Source organism: Saimiri boliviensis, chromosome X (genome assembly GCF_048565385.1).
Source record: "Saimiri boliviensis isolate mSaiBol1 chromosome X, mSaiBol1.pri, whole genome shotgun sequence".
NCBI lineage: Eukaryota > Metazoa > Chordata > Mammalia > Primates > Cebidae > Saimiri > Saimiri boliviensis.
In genome coordinates, this window is record NC_133470.1 from 111483353 (window position 1) to 111508437 (window position 25085).

At 37.3% G+C, this 25085-nt stretch overlaps 1 protein-coding gene across 3 annotated transcripts in view; it reads left to right on the plus strand.

Annotated features, from left to right (window-relative positions):
* The window catches only part of TENM1 (teneurin transmembrane protein 1), an 832265-nt gene that overhangs the window by 452786 nt on the left and 354394 nt on the right, over positions 1–25085 (plus strand). For all 3 annotated transcript variants that reach the window (XM_074391610.1, XM_074391609.1, XM_074391611.1), the window contains exon 7: positions 7125–7365. In XM_074391610.1, coding sequence (XP_074247711.1) covers positions 7125–7365 — 241 coding nt within the window. The remainder of the gene's footprint in view (positions 1–7124; positions 7366–25085) is intronic.

Here is a 25085-nt window from a genome sequence, read left to right on the forward strand (position 1 = left end):
TATTGGCAGGAATATTGATTAGTATCCTTGAGATCGGCTGATTGTACTATGTAAAGCCAATACAGTGTACAGCACAGTTGGAGTCCCTCTATAACAGAGACAGAAAGAAATGGACTGTGGGAGGGCTGCTTTCTGAATCTTTAATTAATTTTTATGTTGTACAATAAATTGGAGAACAGGAAAAGAGATTAATTAAACTAGAAAGTAGAAAATTTGGACTTTCTGGACATAGACCAGCACTCCCTCTAAAGATGAGCATCAGCTTATAGAAAGACTAAAATATAAATATGAATTTCAGCACAACCATGTCAAAGGATTGTAGGTGCTTTACTGTTGACCTTTATTTCCAGTGATTGTAACAAAGATCAGCCTAATTCATAGAAATTAACACAGCATACTATATCTTACCTGCTGGCTTAGTGAGAGAGCCATTCAAAGTCCTAAAAGGAATGTACTTGACAGTCTGAAACACAGTAGATAATATCCAGTGCTGGGAGAGCCATGCAGGATGCAGTAATCCAGAACCAGATTGAGCCCATAGAAACTAGAAAACATTATAATTTATGGTTCACTTTCCCCCAGAGGCTCTGTGACTGTTCTCCTGCAGTCATCTGCTTTAATTGCAAAATCTCCTCTCTGTTTCTCTCTCCTTCTGCCTCTTTCTGTTGTTGTCTTTGCTTCACTCATACACATGCCCATTTATACATGAGTATTTATTAAACACTAGCTACTGAATAGACTTTATTTACATTCTCGATCCAATGATTTATTTAACTGATAAATCTGCTTTTTAAAAAGGATGTTGGCATATTAATATTAAAGCAGTACTATTTGAGCCAGAAAGGTAATAAATTCTATTGTTTATTTTCTTCTGAAACCAGTTTTCTTAACCTTTTTATTCTTTGAGCCTCTGATAAGAATTACAAGATTGAGAACAGAAGTGTCCACAGCCAGATACACTTAAGTCTGATTCGATGATCATTGTGTACTATGAAGTTAATGGATATTAGCCGTAACATGCAAATCTTAAAACTACCTGCTCACAAGTTACCAAAGCTGTTTGTGGCAGGTAAATACCATAAAGTAGTAACATACATTTCAAGTTGGTAGTAATAGTTAATATTAATAGTAAAATATCTTCTCTTTCTTCTGCCTAGAAGAGGAGAATAGCTCAGAAAAGCAACCTCAGGAACCATACGCTTCTGATTGGTCTTGAGAGATTTGACATAAGTAGTATGGCAATAACCCTTGGTGCTCTGATGTTCTTTGCACATGTAGATTATACGGTCTTCAGAAGTATTAATTAATATTGACTCATAAGAGTTCAGGAAGGTGGTTAAATGCTAGTACAGGCCCATAATCCCTTATCCAAAATGTTTGGGCTCTACTCTTTTCAGAATTCAGAATTTTTCAAGTTTTACAAAGGTGATGCTGTGCATATACTGTATATTATGTATACACCTACCCAGAGTGAGGTGTGGGCCAGCACCCCTTAATAAAATCCATTAACACTTTCATAGCTAAATGTATGAAAATTCACAAAATAAGATAAAACTAATAAAGACTGTAAATATCCTCATATCACTTCATATCAGGCTTTGCCACCAAACTTTATGAAATTCGATAAATAAAGAAAGACCATAAAGATCCTCAAAGCATTTCAGGTCAGTTTCTGCCACCCAATGAATTAGGGGGAAAAAAACTCATTTTTCAGAGATTCTTTTATTTCATAGTTGTAGATAAAGAATTGTAGAAGTACCCTTCCCCTTGGCCAATGACATAATGAAACACAGATTTAAAATGGAGTACAGACATGATTTCTGACTCTCTGTTACCTTTTTCTAGAGCTGTAAGAATATATGTGTGCCTTTTGGCAACATACATTGCATAGTAACCTTGGAAAAAACATATTTAGGGAAGACATTGTCATAGTGACACTAAAGAAAAGAATGATCAATTTAGTACATGGATCTGAGAAAAACTAGGCATGTATCTACTTTGGTCAAATTTTTCAAGAAAAATGATCATTTGGCATTCCTGTGATATTGACAATATTTATTTTTAACACCTACAGAAAATTATTTTGCGTGTACAGCCAGTGCTGTTACAGTGCTTGTTTTATAAAGGTTAATTTGTTCCCTTGCTATTGGTATGTTTGAGAACAGTTTGAACTTAAGACAAATTTTGCGTTTGCATATGTGCGATTCCATCTGTTAAAAGCACTAAATGACTTCAGAAAACTGCATACAGCAGAATGAATTGCATAAGAATGCACAAAATGGGCACATGTATATACTTGAAACATTCATCAGCTGTTTCAGCTCACCACATGTGGATAGGAGCCTGTCCCATCCATATCTGGTGTTTAGAATTTTCTGTCCTACATGGATGAACCTGGAAACCATCATTCTCAGCAAACTGACACAAGAGCAGAAAATCAAACACCGTATATTCTCGCTCATAGGCGGGTGTTGAACAATGAGAACACATGGACACAGGGAGGGGAGCACTACACACTGGGGTCTGTTGGGGGGAAATGGGGGAGGGGCGGGGGGTGGGGAGGTGGGAAAAAAAAAAAATTCCTGTAAAAAAAAAAAAAAAAAAAAAAAAAAGAATTTTCTGTCCTAGTCACATAACCTTCCTTTTTACCGCTTCACAATAACTCACAATTTGCATCTCTTCTGACACCCACTTTGACAAGATAAAGTGTCATATTTGGTATGGCATTCATGTATTTCTTAACCATTAATATGTGGAAAACTATGCTGCCGTTCTTATTAGATTCCTTTTTGAAATGTGTCATTGATTATGTTTTTGAGTGTTGCATCTCTAACTTCATTTTTTCCATAACCCTTTTGTTATGTGTGTTTTTGCATAGTGCAGTGAATTGTAGAAATTCATGCTTTGTCTTGTAGCAGAGCTAACTGTTCGTGTTAATGAAATGTAAGGGACAAAACACCCTGATAGATGCCCTGATAAGTCGCCACAGTGTTTCTGAGCAGAGATACTCTAATTTCTTGTGAAAACTTTCTCTAACACATTATCCAAAATAAGATTTATCAGCAAAAAGAGAAGAAAAGAAAAAAAAAAAACTATGCATGACACGTTTCTTCTTCCACTTACCTTTTGGAGACAAAGGCAGTGTTGTTTCTGAAGGCTTGTACTTTTATTAGCAGCTCTGCCACAGCTAAAATGCCTTAGATCTATATTTTGGAGGAATTTTGCTCCTGAGAAATTATCTTACCAAGTTATTTTGGGACCTCAAATCTGAAACTGGCTACTATCCAAGTATATTATGTGAATTAGACCTTTCCATCTGAAAACTTAATTTATTTTCAGAAAGCTTTGTAAGTATGTCTGGATATCTACATTTGCATAATCACCACTCCCCCCTTCTCCCTTCCTCTCTCTCTTGGGCACAGAAGTATATGGTTGCCAGATACATTTGGAAGTGAGCGTATGTGACTCTCAAACGCCTAGAATTGGTGTTCTAGAGCTCCTGACACTGAACACTAATGTATTTTTCATTAGTGTTTAATGTTGGGAAATCCCATTTCACGGAGCCCAAGGATTAAATTACTTCATTTGGGAGGGAACAAGTGCATTCTCCATCTTTTTCCTGAGGTGAAAAAAGAATGAATCTGAGATCATTTGCATTTCATAAAGGCTTAAGGTCTGGATGTATTCCACTCAGTACAACAATCCAATATAGTGAAAGTGTTTAAAGACAATATTAACTAGTAGGGAAACCTCCACATATTTGAAATGCGGAAATAAAAATACACAGTAAAATACATGAAGATCAAAATATCTAGATATGTGTATATGGGATATGCATTACACATATATACACATCGATAATCTAATTGACTAAACAAAGCCATCCTACCTGCAGCAGAAATAATAATCCTATGATTGCACTTTTCAGTGAAGTACAATTTTTATCATTTTTCATAATAGAGTTGGAAAGATTTTGAGGAAATCTAGCAAGTAACAAATCTAGATGTTAATGGGATATCCTCTTTCTTTTGAACAACTGTACTGAAGAGAAACCGTTTCTCTTGCACAACTGTGCTGACAGAAACCCCTTCTGATTAAGGTAGTAGATGTCACACATGTTGTTTGGAGGCATTCTGAACACGAGACTTCAAATTGACTCCTCTTCTTCTAACCTTGGACTCCCACCTTTTGCCTCCCTTCCCTCGGGTCATTAAATGCTCTGCTACACGTGGCATTAGCTGGTAGATCTGTAGTGTGTCACTGGTGCTTTTTTCACATCATGAAGGGGTATTATTTTAAGCACCTTCTTCAGAGTATCCTTGTCCTTTGTCATAGCTCTGGGAGGCATTCCACTGAGACCTTCAAGGGGAAAACCTACTTCTCTGTCAATTGAGTAGATAGCCAGTGGCTACATCAGAATGAGAGCCAAAGGGAACACAGAAGGTAGTTATCTGGGTGCCATGGTCCAGTCAAACCCTCTTCTATCAGCAAAAGATTTTAGAGATCTCGCTCTGTACACAGCACTTTGCTCAATGTCATACAGCATACAGAACTTAGAAGGTAACTTTATTCTAAGAAGCATGCAGTCTGTTGGGAGAAAAGACAAAACACATAGGAAATGATGGGGATGCTATAATATTGCCAACTCAGGGGCCAAATTTATGGCAGAAACAGGAAATGTTAAAGTCATAGAAGAGAATCATGTTTATGTTCTGAAATAGCATAATGGAAAGAGTGCTGGGCAGGGTACCAGGATTTCAGATAACATAACCCATGGGGGTGGGGGAAAGTTTTAAGTTCAGTCTGTCTGTTAAAATGTCACTTAGTTTACAAAAGCCCATGCAGAAAAAGAGTAAGGAAATCATCTGACATGGGCAGGAAGAAGTATACAAGTCGAGTGACCTTGAGCAAGTCACTTCACCCCTTTGGGTATTGGATTTCTCATCTGGAAGATGGCAAATGGAGAGGAGCAACCTTGACTAGATGATCCTTAAGATTTTTTCCAGTCTTACAGTTTTACATTTTTATGCATTTACTGTATTCAATTAAAAAATAGCCAATGAAATGCATGTTCAAGCACCTTTTACATGAATTAAATTTAATTGTTAGGAAAAGGGATTATTATCCTTATTTGACAAATGAGGGGTTAGAGATTCTAAAAAGTAGAGGCAGAACTTAAACCCAGATTTGCCATACATCCAGGTCCTCTCTTCTCTCCACTATGCTGTGCTGCGTACCATGACACCACACTGCCTTCTTTTCTACATTTAAAGAGTCATGGTCTAAGAGAGAAGCAGACATAATAAACCTAAGTGAAAACTCCAGAAAATGTGGACGATTCTTTGTCTCTAAATCTTATAAAGGAAAAGAGAACTCATATTACAGAGCTCTGCAATACACGGAAGGGAGCATTAGCCAGAGAGTCAGGAGATGTGAGTTCTAGTCCTGTCCATGCCACGAACTTGCCAAGTATTCCCAGACCTGTTTCCTCATCTGCAAAATGAGAGCATCTCCAAAGTCCGTTGGGTTTCAACATTCTATGCTTCCTTGAGTCCCCAAAATGGAAAGCACACTTCTAGTTATGGCTATGAGTATGAGCCCAGAGGTTTAAAAAAAGTTAATGAGATGTTAAGTATTTGTGATGATTTTTTTTGGTGGCTATGGCATTTGTGCTGGGCCTGGAATGATGGGGGTGATTTAGGAAATTCATGAAGCATTTTAGCTCTTTTTAAATATACAAGGTTAGCTGACCATCTAAAGGAATCCATTGTATAAAATGAATGATCACCACCCCCTTCTCTATCTAAGTTTTGTACAAATCAGGTTTTCATATAGTGAGTTTATTTATAAAGTGAGAGCCACCTGTGCTCGAAAATACAGCCAAGTATTTGTCATGCTCTTGGGAGAGTAATATCATTTTTAAAAGTAAAAACCATGCCAATGTCTTTAAAATTCAAGTTTGAAGTAAAAGGATTGAAAGAAGGGATTCTTCTTTCTGTGATGAGCCACTGCAAAGTGGGCCTCAGCACAAACCAGCTGAGCCCTTAGCTAGGCATTGAAAGCCTCTGGCATTTTTCTGCTTTTCAACTCTCAGTCATTTGGGAGGTGGGACAAAACCACGCTGTCTACAGAGTTTATCCAGAACATGCTGGTGTTACAAGAAATCACTTGACATCTATTATGTTTCTCTTGTGGAAGAGAGGTGGCTATCAGCTACAATGGTGATTTCTTTTTAAAGGGGTTTAATTGGGGTATTTCCATTGAGCCAAATTCTAACTCACTCTATTTGTGTCTGCCAGGAAAACAGTGGAAAAATACCAAACAATAACAACAACAGAAGTCTGAGGACCGCTGTCCCAGGCTGCTCCTCTGCAAACAAGCAGAAAAAAATCTGTTTCCCTGCTGCCTGAGCTGCTGCTAACATGGCAGAGCTCCTAGAAAGGTGTGGCAAAGGGAAAAAGGTGCAGGCTATGCTTTGCATGGCCACAGAAATATGTCTAACAACTTGAGCAAACTCCTTTTAGCCTGCCTTTTACAAGTAGCACTCTAAGTTGGGGGGCTGGCAGAGAGATTAGTTTCACACAGCCAAGTGACACACCCATGAGCTGTTTTTCTAAAATATGGATTTGCTCCTATATAGGCAAGCTCGCATCCCTTACTGAGGTAAGCCAGAAGGTGGACTTACATTTTTATCTGAAGTACCGAATGATTTTCCTTGCAACAAATTTGTGCCTTTTACTGGTATTTTCTGTAGTGAGAATTTTGCAACTGATGGAAATCAGCTCACTTCTGTTCTGTAACTTAGTGTCTTGTTGATGATTTATTTGTTCAGTAGCAGAAACTATGACAAATTGTGTGAGGCGGCCTCATTTACTTTTTAGCTGCTATAGCCCTAAAGAATTTACATGTAAATGTGACTGTGAATGTTTTACATTTCATAAGCATGCTGCACGTGCTTTTGTAAGTTAAGTGGCATTTTTACAGATAGATTGAACTTAAAACAACCTCCCTCACCCTACAGGTTTTATTATCTGAAATCCGGGTAAGTCTGTCATGCTGGTTTCCCTGACTGCCAAGCAGGACAGTTAAGCCTCTATTTTCTGTTTTTCTTCTCTCCCCTTCAGATGTGCAGAACAGCCCACACAACCAGTTCACCTTCAGACCCCTCCCGCCGCCACCTCCGCCTCCTCATGCCTGCACCTGTGCCAGGAAGCCACCCCCTGCAGCAGACTCTCTTCAGAGGAGATCAATGACTACCCGCAGCCAGCCCAGCCCAGCTGCTCCAGCTCCCCCAACCAGCACACAGGATTCAGTTCATCTGCATAACAGCTGGGTCTTGAACAGCAACATACCGTTGGAGACCAGGTACTTGAACTATTATTGATCCCACTAAACTTAAGTATTGGCAGAGGATGTTTCCACTGATTGCAGAAACTCATTTCATCATACACATCTACAGAGACACACACACATGCACAAACAGATACATGCCCAGATGCATGGGCAAAAAGGAAGACTCTTTCACAGGCACAGATGTGCAAACAGACACACACATCTAGATCTAGACACAGACACAGACACAAATCAAAGCAGGTACATGTGAGAAGATGAAGCCGCAGATGCGTAAACACCCCACTGTCACATACCCACAAAAACATAAAACAAAGCAATTATCTAAGCTGTCACTGCAGCCTCAAAGTGAAAGGCAATTGTCCCTTGTTTTAAGAAACTGCAGTATTACAGGAAAACCTAAACACAACTGGAGGAGCGGTGATGGTTTCTATTTTATTTATTGTAAGATTCTTTGAAAACATAAGTTGCCTTCAAACATTTAAAAATGAAAGGATCAGCTTCATGTAATGGAAGTATAATGTGTACGTTTAAAAACTAAATTCTGCTTTTAGGGTGAAGCTCTTGGTCTTTTGAGCAAAAAAGTTGGCCTCTGTTCTTCTTCACATGTTTAGGTTTCTAGATTCATTCCTCAGAGTTTGGTCGTGTTAAAAGTTCTACTCTTTGCAGTTCTAGGTCCCTTGACCATGATAGATTTTGGCACTAGATACAATTAACAAAGAAATTATTTATCATTTCTAGTCACTTTCTTAAATCAAAAATTACAACTTTATATTGACATAGAAAAACGTGAACTAATAAAACAAAGCATTCTATGTTCTTTGAAATTCAAAGACTTCCCCTTGTTTTTTGTGTGCCTTATTTAGTTCTATAATGGAAGCTTTTAATTTTTGTTTTATTTTTATAGATTTGGGGGGTACACATCAGGTTTGTTACATGGATATATTGTGCAGTGGTAAGGTTTGGGCTTCTAGTGTACCCATCACCTAAAGGGTGAACGTTGGTAATTTTTTAACTCTCATTCCCCGCCCACCGTCCCTTTTTTGGAGTCCCAAGAGTCTATCATTTCCATTTTTATGTCCTTGAATAGCCATTGTTTAACTCACATTTATAAGTGAGAACATGTGGTATTTGATTTTCTGTTACTGAGTTAGCTTACTAAGGATAATGGCCTCCAGCTCCATCTGTGTTGCAAAAGAAACATGATTGATTTTATTTTTTTTATGGCTGTGTGGTACTCTATGGTGTCTATATACCACATTTTCTTTACCCAGTTATTCACTGATGGACACTTAGGTTGATTCCATGACTTTACTCTTGTGAATTGTGCTGCAATAAACACACGTATACAGGTGTCTTTTTGATATAACAATTTCTTTTTCTTTGGGTAGATGCCCAGTAATGCATTGCTGAATCAAATGGTAGTTCTATTAAAAATTGCCATACTGTTTCCCATAGAGGTTGTGCTAATTTATATTCCCACCAACAGTGTATAAGCATTGCCTTTTCTCCACATTTTCACCAACATCTGTTATTTTTTGACGTTTTAATAATAGCAATTCTGACTGGTATGAGAGGATATTTCATTGTGGTCTTAATTTGCATTTCTCTGATAATTAGTGATGTTGAGCATTTTTTCATCTGTTTGTTGACCACTTATATATCTTCTTTTGAGAAATGTCTGTTCATGTCCTTTGCCCACTTTTTAATAGGAATTTTGGGTTTTTTTTTTTTCTTGTTGATTTGTTTAAGTTCCTTATAGATTCTGGATATTAGTCCTTTATTGGATGCATTGTTTGCAATATTTTCTCCCATTCTGTGGGTTGTCTGTTTACTCTGTTGATTATTTATTTTGCTTTGTAGAAGCTTTTTGCCTTAATTAAGTCAAATTTGTCTATTTTTGTTTTTGTTGCATTTGCTTTTGAGGTCATATAATTCCTTGTCTAGGCCAATGTCCTGAAGAATTGTTCCTAAGTTTTCTTCTAGTATTTTTATAGTTTCTGTTCTTATATTTAAGTCATTAATCCATCCTGAGTTAATTTTTGTATACAGTGAGAGACGAAAGTCCAGTTTTCTTCTGCTATAGCTATGCAATTTACAGAAACTTTCTAAAGACAATTGTATTTTAAAATGGGTATAATATACCACTTGATAAACAATGTGTGGTGTCATCGTCTAACCTGATATCTGGGAATTGGAATGGAAAGGGAAGGACTAGTCAACTCTCATAAGACTGCTTGTTGTTGTTGTTGTTGTTGTTGTTGTTGTTTAGCAGCATATTAAATTAAATACCAACCATGGCATCAGAGAATATGTTACCATCAACGAACTGGAAGTACTATGGCCCATGTCCAGGAAACTGTATCATCCATCACTTAGCAGATTAAATGGTTTCATAAAGAGTGATTTCTGCTATATTCTAAGAAAAAAATATAGCAGTCAGAACCTATGGGGATGATAACCCAATTAGAACTATACTAGTGATAGGGTTTCTGTATCTTTTTTTTTTATTATTGAAAGGGGAAGGTGAGTAAAGGATAAAATGCAAAGAACAATGGATATCTCTTCAAGGAGTTTTCAAACAGTGGTTATTTCTTCATTTTTCTTTTAATTCATTTGCAGAGCTTGGTGATAGAGAGTTGAGGAAACAGCAGGGCAATATGGTCAAGTAGCAGTTCTGACAAGCAAACACACTCCTTTCTTCTATGAAGCCAAATAACAGGAAATCTGGGAGAGAGTGGGGAACTGGGTTCAGGCAAATGGAGAGAGAAATTATTCTTATTTGAAATGTACATCTAGGCATGTTTGTACAAACTGCACCCACGGACCTTCTGTATCTGTGCAAGGAATGTATTAATTGGTCTCAGTTTCATGAGACGCAGAGAAGAACATAAGTTTTCATGTGAGAGTGAACAGAGTACCTTTTTGGTACATTTGAATATATATTTAGCATCACAATGATGATTTTTTAAAAGCCGGAAACCTTATTAGCTTGATCAGCTAGAATTGTTCAAACACATCCTTTAAAATGTTCATTTCTCATGTAGTCAATAAAGGCAACTGTGGGTACCCAGGAACTTATGCATGAGCTGTGTAACAGAACCTGTCTGAGCCTCAGCCTCCTCATCTGTAAAAATGAATATACAAATGCCTGCCTTCCTGATAAGGAAAATCAAGCTAATGTAATTGAAAGTGCCTCATATACTGTAAAGCACTATACAATTGAAAGGTAATATTACCATCCATATTAAGTGGTCACTTGCCTTTGCATAAATATCTCCAAATTAAGTAACTGACTTATTCCCAAGTTATTCCACTCTACCTCAAACAACTATTAGAAGGTTCTTTTTGAACCAAAATCTACCCCTTCTTAACTCTGCCCATTTTTCCCAAATCTAAGTTTAGGGGCCCACAGAATAAGTAAAATTCCCCTTACAATTGACAGCCCTTCACTGTTCCCGAGTCTTCTCTTCTTTGTGCTAAATGTTTCCCCAGTTCCTTTACCTGTTCCATAAAACTGGTTTCAAATCTCCCTTCCTGGTCTCTTTCTTTAGAACACGCTCCAGTTTGTCCAAACTGCTCGTGAAATGTAATGTTCAAGGCTGAATGCAGGTGTGGATTCTTATTAGGCTCTCTTGTTACAAGAAGTCAAAGTCATTCAGGTTGCCTTGAGTAATTGAGAACATCTTTTCAGTGCATGTGTTGTCAGTCCTTGAGAACACAGAAAACTCTGGTCAATCCCCAAAGGAAAGGCAGAGACTGTAGATCTCTAGCATTAATAAGACTCAGCAATTCTCTGCATTTTTGCTCTTCTTTCTTTGTCCAATAGCTTATTCTTTCCATCAGCTCAATAATTTCTTTTGTCTACCACATAGTTTCTGCTATCTCATAACAATGTCAGGTCTCCACTGAACCACATGACTCCAAGTGTATATCCTCACAGACTCTCACCTCATCCCTTCAGCTGCATGTCCCGTTGTAACTGCCTGACTATCTTGGTCACTGTAGGCTCAAAACCCTAAGAGGGAATTTGATTAGCCCAGTTCATCCCTTTTATAACAGGCTGTGTTTCCGTTTTTTGGCAAGCCCTGCCAATTATTCTCAGAGTCAACTGAGGCTAGGGGGAGAGAAAAGTCATGTGATTAAAATAAGCAATAATATGGCCATCTATGGCTGTCCCTTGAGCAAGGGTTGGGAGCAGATTTGGTGTTCCTTCAATGGGACTCTCAGCAGGGAGTCATTTTGACTGATTCACTGAATTTTTTTTTTTTTTTTTTTTTTTTTTGAGATGGAGTTTTGCTCTTGTTGCCCTGGCAGAGTGCAATGGACCAATCTCAGCTCGCCACAACATCTAACTACCAGGTTCAAGCGATTCTCCTGCCTCAGCCTTCCCCATAGCTGGGATTACAGGCATGTGCTACCACGCCTAGTTAATTTTTTTATTTCTGGCAGAGACGGGGTTTCTCCAGGCTGGTCTCAAACTCCTGACCTCAGGTGATTCACCCACTTCGGCTTCCCAAAATGTTGAGATTACAGGTGTGTGCTTCCACGCCTGGCTTCACTGAGGATTTTATGCTATGACCAACAATTAGCCACCTCTCTTGTTTTAATTATGTAGTTTGGTTAATGCTGTCTACTCCAGTGTCAGCTTTTTTCCTGGCTACATGACACTATCCACACACATTGAGAACACTGGAAACTAAACCCCCAAGGCTTTTTAACATGTTCTGAAGCTGAGCCATGTCTTACTTATTCTAAAATTACATAGTTGATTATTTTTAAATTGTGTGTTTGATATGGAAGTTATCAGTGGAAATATATTTGGAGCCTTGGTTTGGCCTAATTTGATTTCATCTCATTAGTACGTGGAGACATTGCTGAGTTCTAATTCTACCATACAAACTATTTGCTTTTGCTCTCATAATTGTGTCATCCATAGGCTTGTTAGGCATGCTTTCCTCATTTGCATGTAAGTTATCAATAAAAATGTTACATGGGATCAGATTAGGGTCAGATCTCTGTGCATACCACTGGTGATGTTTATCCATCAGGCAGCCTTCTTCTCCTAACAGGCTACATTTCTCTATCTTGCTCGTAGCCATATTATGGGATACTTTGTAAAATGCCTTGCTGATATTCAGATATAGTATGTTCACATTCTTACTGATCTGCCAGTCTAATAACCGTGTCAGGAATAGAAGTGAAATGAGATTTGTCTAACATAACTTGTTCTTAGAGAATTTCTACTGTCTTCTCATGGTTACTACTTTCTTCCTAAGTGCTCTCAAATTGTTCTTTTATTAACCTGTTCTGGAATTTTGTATTTAATCAATCTGTTTCTTGGTCTAGTCTAAGGAGTCCATATGCTTCCTGTTTATTTTGAAAACTAAAGCCAATGTTTGCTGTCTCCAGTCTCCTGTCACACTTCACCCACTCTACAGTTGCTTTTAGCAACTGTAACAAGGTAATCCAATTTCCAAGACCTCTTACCACTCTGGGATACAATTTTCATTCATTTTTTATAGAACAGCCAAATACCTTTTAATGAGTGCTTTGCCTATTTTAGCTTCAATTTACAGTTACTGATATTGATTTTACCATTTCAAGTCTATCATCATTCTTTTTCACAAAGAAAACTAGTACAGTAGTTGAGACGGCCTCCCAGATATTGGTCATCCAATAACAATTTCATGGGTTGCATGTCTCCCCTACCCTTGCTCTTCTTGGTTTAAATATATTTTTTAAATGCAATTTTCTGTCATCTTTAGCAGTTTTTTCTCAAGCCTCGGGCTCATTTAGGGTATAATTCTTCTTGGCATTATTTTCATCATGCCCTATTAAACTTATTTATTTTTGGTTTTCATCCCTTTATTTTGGTACATGTTCTTTAGAAATTCAAGCTGAATGTGAATGGAGAACACCCAATATAGACACACTGGTTTCAACAGGAAAAAAAACAAATACTTCCCAACTCTCTTAATTCATCTCCATATTAGAATATCTCAGGGCATGAAGTTGTACCTACTTTACTTCAGAAAGCTCTTTTCCTAAAGTCTGGGATTTTGGCCTTGTAATGTACTTACGGACTTTAAGATAAAGTAGTTAACTTCCTCTAAAGGTTCCTATCACCTTCAATTCACCAGTTTCTCTTTTACTAAGTCAGTCAGAGAGGCAAGTTTCCTTATCATTTTCTGTACCTTTTGTGAGGTGTAGTCATTAACACAAGAATTTGAGAACTTGCCATGTATTTGCTTTTTGCAAATCGATACAACTAGCAGATGTTTATGAAGTTGAAATTACTCATGTTTACTACCCTTTCCTCCTATGACACTTTTGTGATCTGTGTTGAAAATGAGCATCCATTGCCTCCACCTGGCCAAGTGGCTTATTATAGACTCTCTGATCTGCTACCTGTTAGTCATGTGACATTGGGCACATTGCTTGTCATCACCATGCCTGAGTTTTCTCATCTGTAAAGTAAGAACAATAGTAAAACCTATCTCATAAGGCCATTGTGAGCATTAAATGAGATCATATTTGCAATGTGCTTAGAGCAGCCATAAACATAGTGAGCACTCCATAAATATTAGTAATAATAATGGCAAAAATAATAACACAAGAGGTTATTTTACTTTTTGTCCCTATTATTTCTATCTTTACCTAATTAAAGGTATTTCTACCCTTCTATTCATAATTTCCTCAAAGGAAACACATACATCATTCCACCTCCTCTCTTAGCATGCTTCTAAATAGAATATACTCTTTCACCACCATATTCCAAATCATCAGAACCATCCCCCTTCTCCCACATTTTGATGATGCATACCTGTGAGGCTTTTTTTTTTTTTTTTTTTTTTTTTGACGGAGTTTCGCTCTTGTTACCCAGGCTGGAGTGCAATGGCGCGATCTCGGCTCACCACAACCTCCGCCTCCTGGGTTCAGGCAATTCTCCTGCCTCAGCCTCCTGAGTAGCTGGGATTACAGGCACGTGCCACCATGCCCAGCTAATTTTTTGTATTTTTAGTAGAGACGGGGTTTCACCATGTTGACCAGGATGGTCTCGATCTCTTGACCTCGTGATCCACCCACCTCGGCCTCCCAAAGTGCTGGGATTACAAGCGTGAGCCACTGCACCCGGACCCTTGTGAGGCTTTTTAAGACTGCCCTGTGATCAATCTTCAGAACAGCTTGTGGTTTGCTGCCTGCCTTCCGTCATTCAGAAAAACAATGTCCTGTCTACCCAGTACGTTGAGGATTGGGCCCTGCCCTCAGTCCTCCCTTACTCAGACATCAGCCTTGCTATCTCCTTCTCCAGGCCTTCTTCTTAGAATTCCCAACCTCTTCATTATATTTTGGGGGCAGGATGTTTTTGCAACCTGGAAAGATGGGCGCATTGCCAAAGATGGAGAGGCTGGGTCATGTGTGCAAGCATATGTGCTCCAACATCCCTGGACTAAATTATTTATGTCATTGGGAACCTAGACCTCAATTCATGGACCTGAATTTCCCCATTTGCTATGTGGAGAAAATGACAGACCCTACCTTGTGGGGTTGTTTTCAGAACTGAATGACATAATATATAAAAATGTCTACTCAGAGCCAGGCACATGGAAAGTGTACAATAAATAATATTATTTTCAGTTCTGCATAAGAGCCTGGCACAGACCTGCTGGCAAGTAGATGAATTCAGAGTTACTACAATTTAAAGAGATACATTAGCTTTAATCTGTTCTCAAAACATCCACTATTCACATATACTTCCCGGTCTATGGATTATTGAGTATGTCCTGCAGAGAGACATTCAGCAAACATTGACTAATTATTCCTGGTCCACTGCAGCTTCTACGGGGAATGAGAATCCCTGTATTCCAGAAATGTATGGTTTAATACTAGTAACAATAACGATAGCTAAATATACAGCATTACTATATGCCAAGCATTACTCTAAGCCCTCATGAATCAACTTCTTTAACCCCTATGCTAGTATTCATGTGGTATGTACTATTTAGTATTGTCATCCTTAATTGAGAGATGAGGCAATTGAGGTACAGAGAGGTTAAGGAACTTTGTAAAATCCCACAGGTAGGACATGGCAGATCCAGGTCAGATTTTGAATCTAGGCTGTAGGTCTAGCATCCTCGTATTCAACCACTAAGCATTACTGTCTTTCTATAGTGGGGAAAACAAAGATAAATAAATAACAGTACCATCACAAGTGTTTTGTTATATTTAAGTAATCCCAAGGTAAGAACACTTGGAAGTGGGTAGATCTAACCAAGATGGGAATAGTAGAGACTAAGGAAGTATTGAGGTAGGTAGAAAGAGGAAAGTAGAAATTTCTCTGAAAAAAGTGGCCTAAAAATCATTTTGTTCTAAAATCATGAGGTGATGTTAAGTGAAAAATGGAGGGAAGGGCATTCTGGGAAGAACATGTCATAATCAAAGTTGTGCATAGTCACCAGTTATTTAGGTGATGTGATGCATTATTCTTTTTATTATTTCTCTCCCTTCTCCTTCATATGCCATTTAAATACTCTTGACCAGGTTGGATACTCTGTGAGCAAGCATATTCTTTCTAGTACTAGTGAGAACTAACCATTCTGGAATTGAAAACCTATCATTCTCAAGCTATGATCCAGAAATCTAAATTTTATGCTAAAAGTCCTGCTGTTATACTTCCATATTATCCTTCCTTTTCCAGAGGCCTATCCTTAGCTATACTAGAGTTTGCAGATCCTTTTGTTCTTTCATTCTTTGATTTTTTGTAGGGAGTCTCTTGTTTCTTCCCTGCAGCATGAGCCTCAATCCCAAAGTTATATGGCTTTGGTGGCACAGTCCTGTGCCTGTAAAATGCTGTAAGAGTGGTTAAGAGTTTGAATTGTAGAAAACAATGGAACTGGATTCAAAGTCCCATTCTGCTCTTTATTAGCTATAGAGCTTAGGCAATTTACTGAACCTTTCTGAATTTCAGTTTTTTTGAACTTAAAAATGGGTTAATAGCACTTACTTTATAAGGTTGTTACAAGTAATATTTCATATCACACATGAAATTTGCACTCTCATTTTAGTTTCCTTTCCTTTTTCTCTTCTTATTATGTCCAACCCCTGGCACTGGTTTTATTCCTTTCTAGCTTCTCAACAATCATGATGTACTGCTTTCCTTCTTTTCCATAGAATGGTTTTTCCATTCTATCCATGAAATTTTGTGCAAGTAGATTGACCTGCCTTTAATACCCAATTAATTGAAGAGGTGCTTATTTCTGTCAGGAGGTCAAACAGCCCACTTGCTGCAGAGCACTGGAAGAGTTTCCTCTGCTTCCCAGCCTCTTTATCCAGGTTCACTTTTAAGTGGAATTGCAGCCATTTTTTTACTCTTAATTACTTTCTTTGCTGTCCCCCAATTCAAATTCCTAACTCAGAGTCTAGTTGATACTCCATTACTCATGATAATTTTTGGCCAAGTGTTGGTTCAAGACAACTAATTTTGCTTGGCCTGCTCTTAGATGGTAATTATTTTTCAGAATGATGATAATGGACAGTAATCATGATCTATTTACCAAAATGAATCTTTTTTTTTTTTTTTTTTTTTTTTTTTTTGAGACGGAGTTTTGCTCTTGTTACCCAGGCTGGAGTGCAATGGCGCGATCTCAGCTCACCGCAACCTCCGCCTCCTGGGTTCAGGCAATTCTCCTGCCTCAGCCTCCTGAGTGGCTGGGATTACAGGCACGCGCCACCATGCCCAGCTAATTTTTTGTATTTTTAGTAGAGACGGGGTTTCACCATGTTGACCAGGATGGTCTCGATCTGTCGACCTCGTCATCCACCCGCCTTGGCCTCCCAAAGTGCTGGGATTACAGGCTTGAGCCACCGCGCCTGGCCTCAAAATGAATCTTACTCAAATATTTTGCTGTGATTATCAACATTAGAGAAAACTTGGCGTTGGGGTTAACGTGACCACTTCAGTTCACAAAGACAAATCAGAATTGTGTGGAGGAATTATGCCTGGGCAGGAGAGTGCAAGTAACCATCTTCATTGATTTTTAGCATATTCTGACAGATGGCTGCAGCTTGGTTGAGGCTAACTGCCCTTGCTGGCTTTAGGCCAATGTGACAGTTAAATGGAGTCTACAGGGTTATTTTTACAAAAGAAGAGCCAGGGCCATTGGCAGAGGAGATTTTGACAAGGAATGGAAAGAGAGAAATGAAATTTATATGACCAGTATGTGTTACTGTACTTCCACAGCTAGTGTCTCTCTTGGGGAAAAAAGAATCATTTGGAGAAAATATTCATTAATAGTGATTGCAGTAATTTATTTATGGAATGACACCCTTTAAATGTTAACCCATAAATGTAAGCTCTCCAGCAGCAGTAATATGTCTTTATTATACAGTACTGCTAAAATCTACCTAACGTTTAAAAGTAGTTTTTTTCTAGGACATTTGCAATGGAAAAATAGAGACATAATTTTTTCCTTCAATAATGAGTGGAGAAAATAAAATCTCAGAATGTACATATGCAGTGCTTAGATCCAACAGTATCTCATGCTTTAATCCTTTAACAGCACGGAGGTTAGCAAAAATCTATCTTCAGCCACAGATTTAAAGATTCTTTTTAAGACAGGAAAAGACACTGTGGAACTAATCTATGACCTATAAATCCTGTTTAACCAAGCTCAACCAAGCTTTTCAGCCTACGCCACATGATGGATATGGAATATGTTAAATTTACATGAAAGAGAATGCTGTAGTCTTAAAATATGTTTTACATGTTGAGAGTAAAAATATAAGTCTATTGTGCTTAGGCAGTGAAGAATAATACTTTGGAGATCATTGTGATACAGTCTCTAGTTACTTTGGCGGCAGTATTATTTTTAAACATGCTTTTCGACTGACTATTCTCAGTTTCATTTCAAAATAAAACCATAGGCAAACATAATTTCTTTCATTTTCTAAGGAAAGAAAGTTTCACCATAGGTGAGATGAAATCTAATTTTAATATGGAGAAGATTTACTTAGCAATGCAAATGTGAATGTAAATATGTTTTAGGGAATTTTTAAAAATGAGTTGATTGATGTAATATGTGAGTATAGAAAACAAAAATTAAATTTCAGTGAAATCTCTGTACCCATCATTTTGCCCTCCCTCACCATATACTTATACACTTCCCTATACCAGACTGTATATTTAAAACAGAGATGTATGGTTTTGAGCAAGAGAGAACACAAGTTTTTAACAACTTCATTGACTGCAAAGTTACTTATCCAGGGAATCATAACAAATTTTTCCATTATCATGAAGTATATTTAAAGCAACAGAAAATAAATTTCCTGTCAGTTATTCTTATTTGCTATAGGGGTGTGTGTGTGTGTGTGTGTGTGTGTATCAAAAATATGCTCTACTAAACATCTCCCTTTGGAAGAATCCAGCTGGTTCTGTATTAATTCCACAACATAAAAATGTTTGTAGCTTTAAAAGCAAGATGAGATCAGGTTAAATCTTGAGGTCTTTGAAATGTCTCTGCAAGAATTGTGAAAGTATGTTACTGAGTATTTCATTTAAAAAACAAAAAATCTCGAAAAGAATTGTTCCCTTTAGTGAAGGGATAAGCAAATAAACAGTAGCATCTGCTTCTCCATTTTGTTAAAAAAAAAATTGGTGTGATATCTGAGGATATAAGAAAGTATATAATGCAAGTACTGTAAATGAAAAACAGTTCATTATAAATAATATGGTGAATTTATTTAGCTATACAAGTTTCAACAAATTTCAACAAATACTTATTAAGTGCCTACCAAGCACTATTCTAGTTGCTGGGGCTACAACAGAGAACAAAACAAATAAAAACCTTGCCTTTAATGAGCTTACAGTCTAGTGGGGGAGAGAGCCTTTCCCCTAAAACATGGATCTTTTTTGAGGTTAATAATATTGCAAGACTTGAGGTCTGGCTAGATGGGATACGGACAAAAGAACAGAGGAGCCAAAGATACCTCTTAGAAGTTTTCCTACTCTGCCATCACATTTGTTTTAGACTGGGTAATTTATAAACAACATAAATTGATTGCTGTCAGTTCTAGAGGCTGGAAAGCCCAAGATCAAGGTGTCAGCAGATTTTGGTGTCTGGTAAGCACCTGTTCTTCATATTCAGCACCTTGTTGCTTTGTCCTCATATGTCAGAAGCAGCCAGCAGGTTCCCTGAAGCCTCTTTTTAAGGACACTAGTCCCATTCATGAAGACACAATCCTCATGGCCTAATCACCCCCGAAAAGCCCTACTTTTTAACATCAGCATATTGAGGATTAGATTTCAACCTGTGATTTCTTTTTTGAGATAGGATCTTGCTCTGCCACCCAGGCTGGAGTGCAGTGGCAGAATCATGGCCCACTGCAGCCTCAACCTCCCTGGCTCAAAGGATCCTCCCACCTCAGTCTCCAGAGTAGCTGGAACCACAGGTACATGTCATCATGCTCAGCTAATTTTTTTTTTTATTTTCTGTAGATATGGGGCTTTCCCATGTTGCTCAGGCTCGTCTGGAACTCCTGAACTCAAGCACTCTGCTTGAGTGCTCGATTTACAGGTGTGAGCCACTGCTCATGGCCAACATATGAATTTTGGAGGGACACAAACATTCAGACTATAGCAACCTCCCCACTTCAAATTTCATATAGAAACTCCTTATATATGGGCTCATAACATTCTGTGCATATGTTTATCACAATACCTTATTTCATTGTATATTTGCCTTCAAAAACTTGTATTTACTTGTCTTTGTTCCTCATTGAAACTTAAGTAAAGGACTATGTCTTTTCTTATGTTGATCCCTCAGTGCTTGGCTCTTATCATTCAACAAAATGCATGGACAGAGGAAGTGAGCAGAGAACTATAGATGGAGTAGATTTTTGAAATCAGGAACAGAAGTTAGTGGAAGCAGACAGTGCATTTTATTTTGGAAATATTAAAACACCTGCGTAAAACATCTAGTTTGAAATGTTCAATATCCCCAAAACAGTTGAAAATATGCATCTGAGTGCAAGGAAAGGAATAGAGAAAAAGTTATTCTCCTACCACTTGCTGAGTGCTTAGTATGTGCCAAACATTTTGCCAACTAATGATCACATTTATTTTAATTTAGGGTTCTTAAATTAAGGCTTAGAAAAGTTGAACAACATGCCACAAGGTCATCAGTTAACATGCAGGGAAGTCAGTCAAAACCCAGATATGTCTGATTCCAGAGTTCATGGTGTACATGGATAATTAAGAGTTTCATAAGTAAATGTAATAATAGTAAATATTGAAAAACCTTGCTAGAGTTTTATGCAAGAATAAAAGAACACCATAAACCAAACCATGGAAATGCTTACATATTAGGAGTTAATAGAGGAGAAGAAGCCAGCATAGGTGATTGAGGAGTAATCGTGGAAGAGCACAAACAAGAGGAAGTTTCCAGGAGGTAGTGATCATGATTTTCAAATGTCACAGAGGAATCAAACTGTGGATGAGAAGAGATCATTGACTCTATCAATTATAAACTTTGAAGCAGCCAATTTCAGTACAGTAGTGAGATTGAAGCCACGTACTGCATTGGATTTGAAGAATTAGTAAGAACTAAGAAAATGGAAACAGTAGGCTTTTGAAATGGGACAGTAGGTTGAGAGGAGACTGAATCAGGGCAAAACTTTCATATGAATTGGAAGGCAAAATACAAGGGAAACTACATTAGTGAGGAGATATATACTAGACATCAAGTTAGTGATGTGATTGACAAGAAGAAACTGACAGACCAAGTTAGAGATCAAGTTGCCTTAATGATAAAGAATACAGAAATATGCAGTGATGATCACATCATTCAGAAGAAAACAACATGATCCTATACAACAGTACAGGCTTCCCAGGTTGCCAAGCCCCAACAAGAACATAGAGCTGGGGATTTATTAATACTCACCTCTGGGATGAGGATTAAAATAAAAGTTTGCCTTTGGTATTCTCACAGTAGAGATGATATTATATACTCCCACTCTTGTCTAAAGTTGGTTCTCAAATATACTTCATATTTCCAAGGGCAAGCACCTATCACTGGCCGAGACATAATTATCACTTAGATTTTTTGTCTCCATCTGGCATACAAAAAACTAGACAGTCCCTTGTTACTGATGAAGACGCTTAACAGTGACATTTGTATGCACAGAGCTTGCATTGACAGCATAGATGCTAACATGACTATTTCCAATTCAAACTATCAAAATATCAAGTACAACATGATATTAGCTTCTTAAGTAAATTGAATTTCTTCTGGCATAAAATAGTCACAATCTGATATTTTTCCACCTTTCAACTAAAATAATTGTTTTTCTTGATGACAGTCTAATCTTTCACATTTTGTCACTTACCATAGTGAATAGTATTATTAGATAATTTTATGGTAATGTGGGTAGTTGTATTTTAGTAGATTTGCTTGTAGCTGAATATTTTTTTCTTGTCTGTCAAAATCAAAAGGCTCAGATATTTGCTAATGTACTGTATATATAAGCATGGAAGGCATGTACATAGGTGTGTGCACATATAGGCATGTGTACAAGTATGCATGCATTGTCCAGAGTATTTTCACTAGTTATCTCATTTCCAGCTGTAAACCCTGGAAAGTAGACATAATAGAAATTATGCCCAATTCAATGGTAAAATAACTGAGTCTTGAGAAATTTTAATAACACATTCTTGCTCCACATGAATATCTTATTAAAATTTCTCACAGCAAGAGTTGGCACTGGAATGTAAGTCCTGTGCAAACAACTCAATGCTCTTTGCACTATAACAATTTGTCTCTGATATATAAAGAACTCCAAGTCATCCCTTTTTGTCTTTCAGTGAATATTTATGGTTCGGTTAAGTTTCCCTGCCTGGAGATATAATCTAGTTTTTATTCTATTTATATTAAAATCTTAAATGCCCAGAAAACTGGGGCATTCTGGTTAATTGGACTTGGTGGTTAGCTTAAGGTAAAACAGAACTTTTTACAAATTGTCATTCTTGTTGAAAATCATTCTTAAATATGAATCTACTTTCCATTTTAATCCAAATGATCATAATATAATCTTTTATAATTGAAAACCTTATAGTACATCAGGGTTGCCATTTAAACATGAGTTGTTATTGTAAAGTGCTCTAGATATAAAGGATGTTGTAGAGGGAACAAAACGTCTAGTCGTCCCAGGATATCCGTTGCAAATTTTTAAAGACCCCATGTGAGTTTCTGAAAAAGCACCAGATTTAGGGTTCGAAATCTTGAATCCAAGTCCAATTCCGCTAATAAATAGCTATGTAACCTCAATATCTCTTTCTTCTTCTCAATCTGATTTTCCTTAATGGAAGAAATGAAGCTAAATGATATTTGAGGTCCTTTCTGGCTTTAGAATCCCTGTCATTCTGTGACTTGCCTTCTTGTCTTTTGCTCTTCCACTGAAAGAATCCTGCTTAATCGACCTTTCCAGTTAGTTGGATTCTAATTAATTACAAGTTTACTAAATCTAGGTGAAGTCCTCAGACAAGTGAGATAGATTTAAGTTGAGCTGTCATAATTCTTTCTGAATTTCCTATAAGCAAGAAGAAGTGAAGAAGATACCACACTTCCCTTTATGTCAAGGGGTAGTGATGATGGCAGCCATGTATAGTTAAGAAGGCAATGTTAGGCCAGTGAAGACTAGTCTATGAAGTCATTTTTCCTGTTACACAATAGGTGCTTGATACAATTTTGTTAAATGAATGAATTTTAATAATAGAAATTAGAATTTTAATAATAGAACCACTACACATAGAAAGGAACAACCAGTATCAGCCTTTCCAAAAATATACTAAAAAGTAAAGAGCATCAATATAATGAAGAATTTACATCAACTAATGGGCAAAACAGCCAGCTAACATCAAACAGCAGTATTAAACTCAGATATATTATTGTTAATCCTAAATTGAAATCGACTAAATCCCCCAATCAAAAGATACAGCCAAAACCCATCGGTATGCTGCATCCAGACCCATCTCACCTGCAAGGATACACAAAGACTCAAAACAATGGGATGGAGAAATATTTACTAACCAAATGGAGAGCAAAAATAAATAAATAAATAAAAAGCAGGAGTTGCAATTCTTGCCTCTGATAAAACAGACTTTAAAGCAACAAAGATTAAAACAGGCAAAGAAGGACATTACATAATGGTAAAAGGATCAATGAAACAAGAAGAGCTAAAGATCCCAAATATATACGCACCCAATACAGGAACACGCAGATAGGTAAGACTTGTAAAGAGACTTAGACTCCCACACAACAATAGTGGGAGACTTCAACATCAATATTAGACAGATCAACGAGACAGAAAATTAACAAGGATATTCAGGACTTGAACTCAGATTTGGAACAAGTAAACTTAATAAACATTTACAGAACTCTCCCCTTTAAATACACAAAATATACACTCTTATCAGTACCACATCATACCTACTTACAGGTTTAAATGAAGTATTGGTTGGCTGCTTGTTTGTTTTTTTCTCCCCTCATATTTTCCTGCCTCCATTATTAAGCACAATTATTGGCATAAAAGAGGTTTTCAATACCCATTTTTAGACTGCATTCTAGCCTGGGCAATAAAGCAATACTCCCGTTGTCTCTCCCTCTTCCTTTTCCTCTTTCTTCCTCTCCTTCGTTCTTTTTTTTTTAATTCTTTTTTTTTCTTTCTTTCTCTCTTTCTTTTAAATAAATAAAAGAATTTTAAAACCAAAACCCTTTGTGGACCCAAAATATCTGAGACGTATCTCAATTTAGAGAGGTTACAGATGTGCTGGTGACACAACCTCAGGAGGTCCTGACAACATGTGCCCAAGGTGGTTGGGGTACAGCTTGCTTTCTCCTTTTTGGGGAGACATAATACATCAATCAATGCATGTATGATTTATGTCATTGGTTTGATCTAAAGGGGTGGGACAACTCGAGGTGGGGAGCTTCCAGGTCATAGGTAGATTTAAAAATTTTCTGTTCGGCAGTTGGTTGAAAGAATTATTAGTAGTAGAAAACAATGCCTGGGTTACCATAAGGGGTTGTGGAGACTTAGGTTTTATCATGCAGATGAGGCCTGCTTTAGAGAAAATAGACTGTAAATGTTTCTTATCAGACTTAACGTCTGTGTTGATGTTAATGTTGGAAGGATATAATGAGGCATGTTGGACCCCATGTTCCTTCATGACCTGAACTAGATTTTCAGAATGCCCTTGGCCAAGAGGAAGAATCCATTCGAATGATCGGGACCTTAGAATTTTATTTTGGGTTTATACCTTTAGAGTGGCAATATTAAAGATGAAATACCTTATACAGAAGTCTACTCTGCCTTGGGTCACACTGTGAGGCTACAGTAGAATTTCATTATCTTCCTTCAAGTTGTCATTCTCAGTCTAATTATGAAATAAATATAACTTCATAATATGTTTCCTATTGAAAGATAAAAATATAATCTGGTTTAGGTTTAAATTCCAACCAGCCACTTCTATACTGCATCCTGTGAATCCATGATGATATTTGTTTTCTAAGTATAGACAATGATGCATAGAGAAAATAAGTCCAGGTTTAATATTATATTTGCCAAGTATAGAGGCATATTTAGAGGTCAGCAGAGTGCATGAAATCCCTGTATTCTTGATGTTGACCTTACTTTGTTTATCTCTCTGTGCTGTCCCTGAATAATTAAAGTGAACCAAT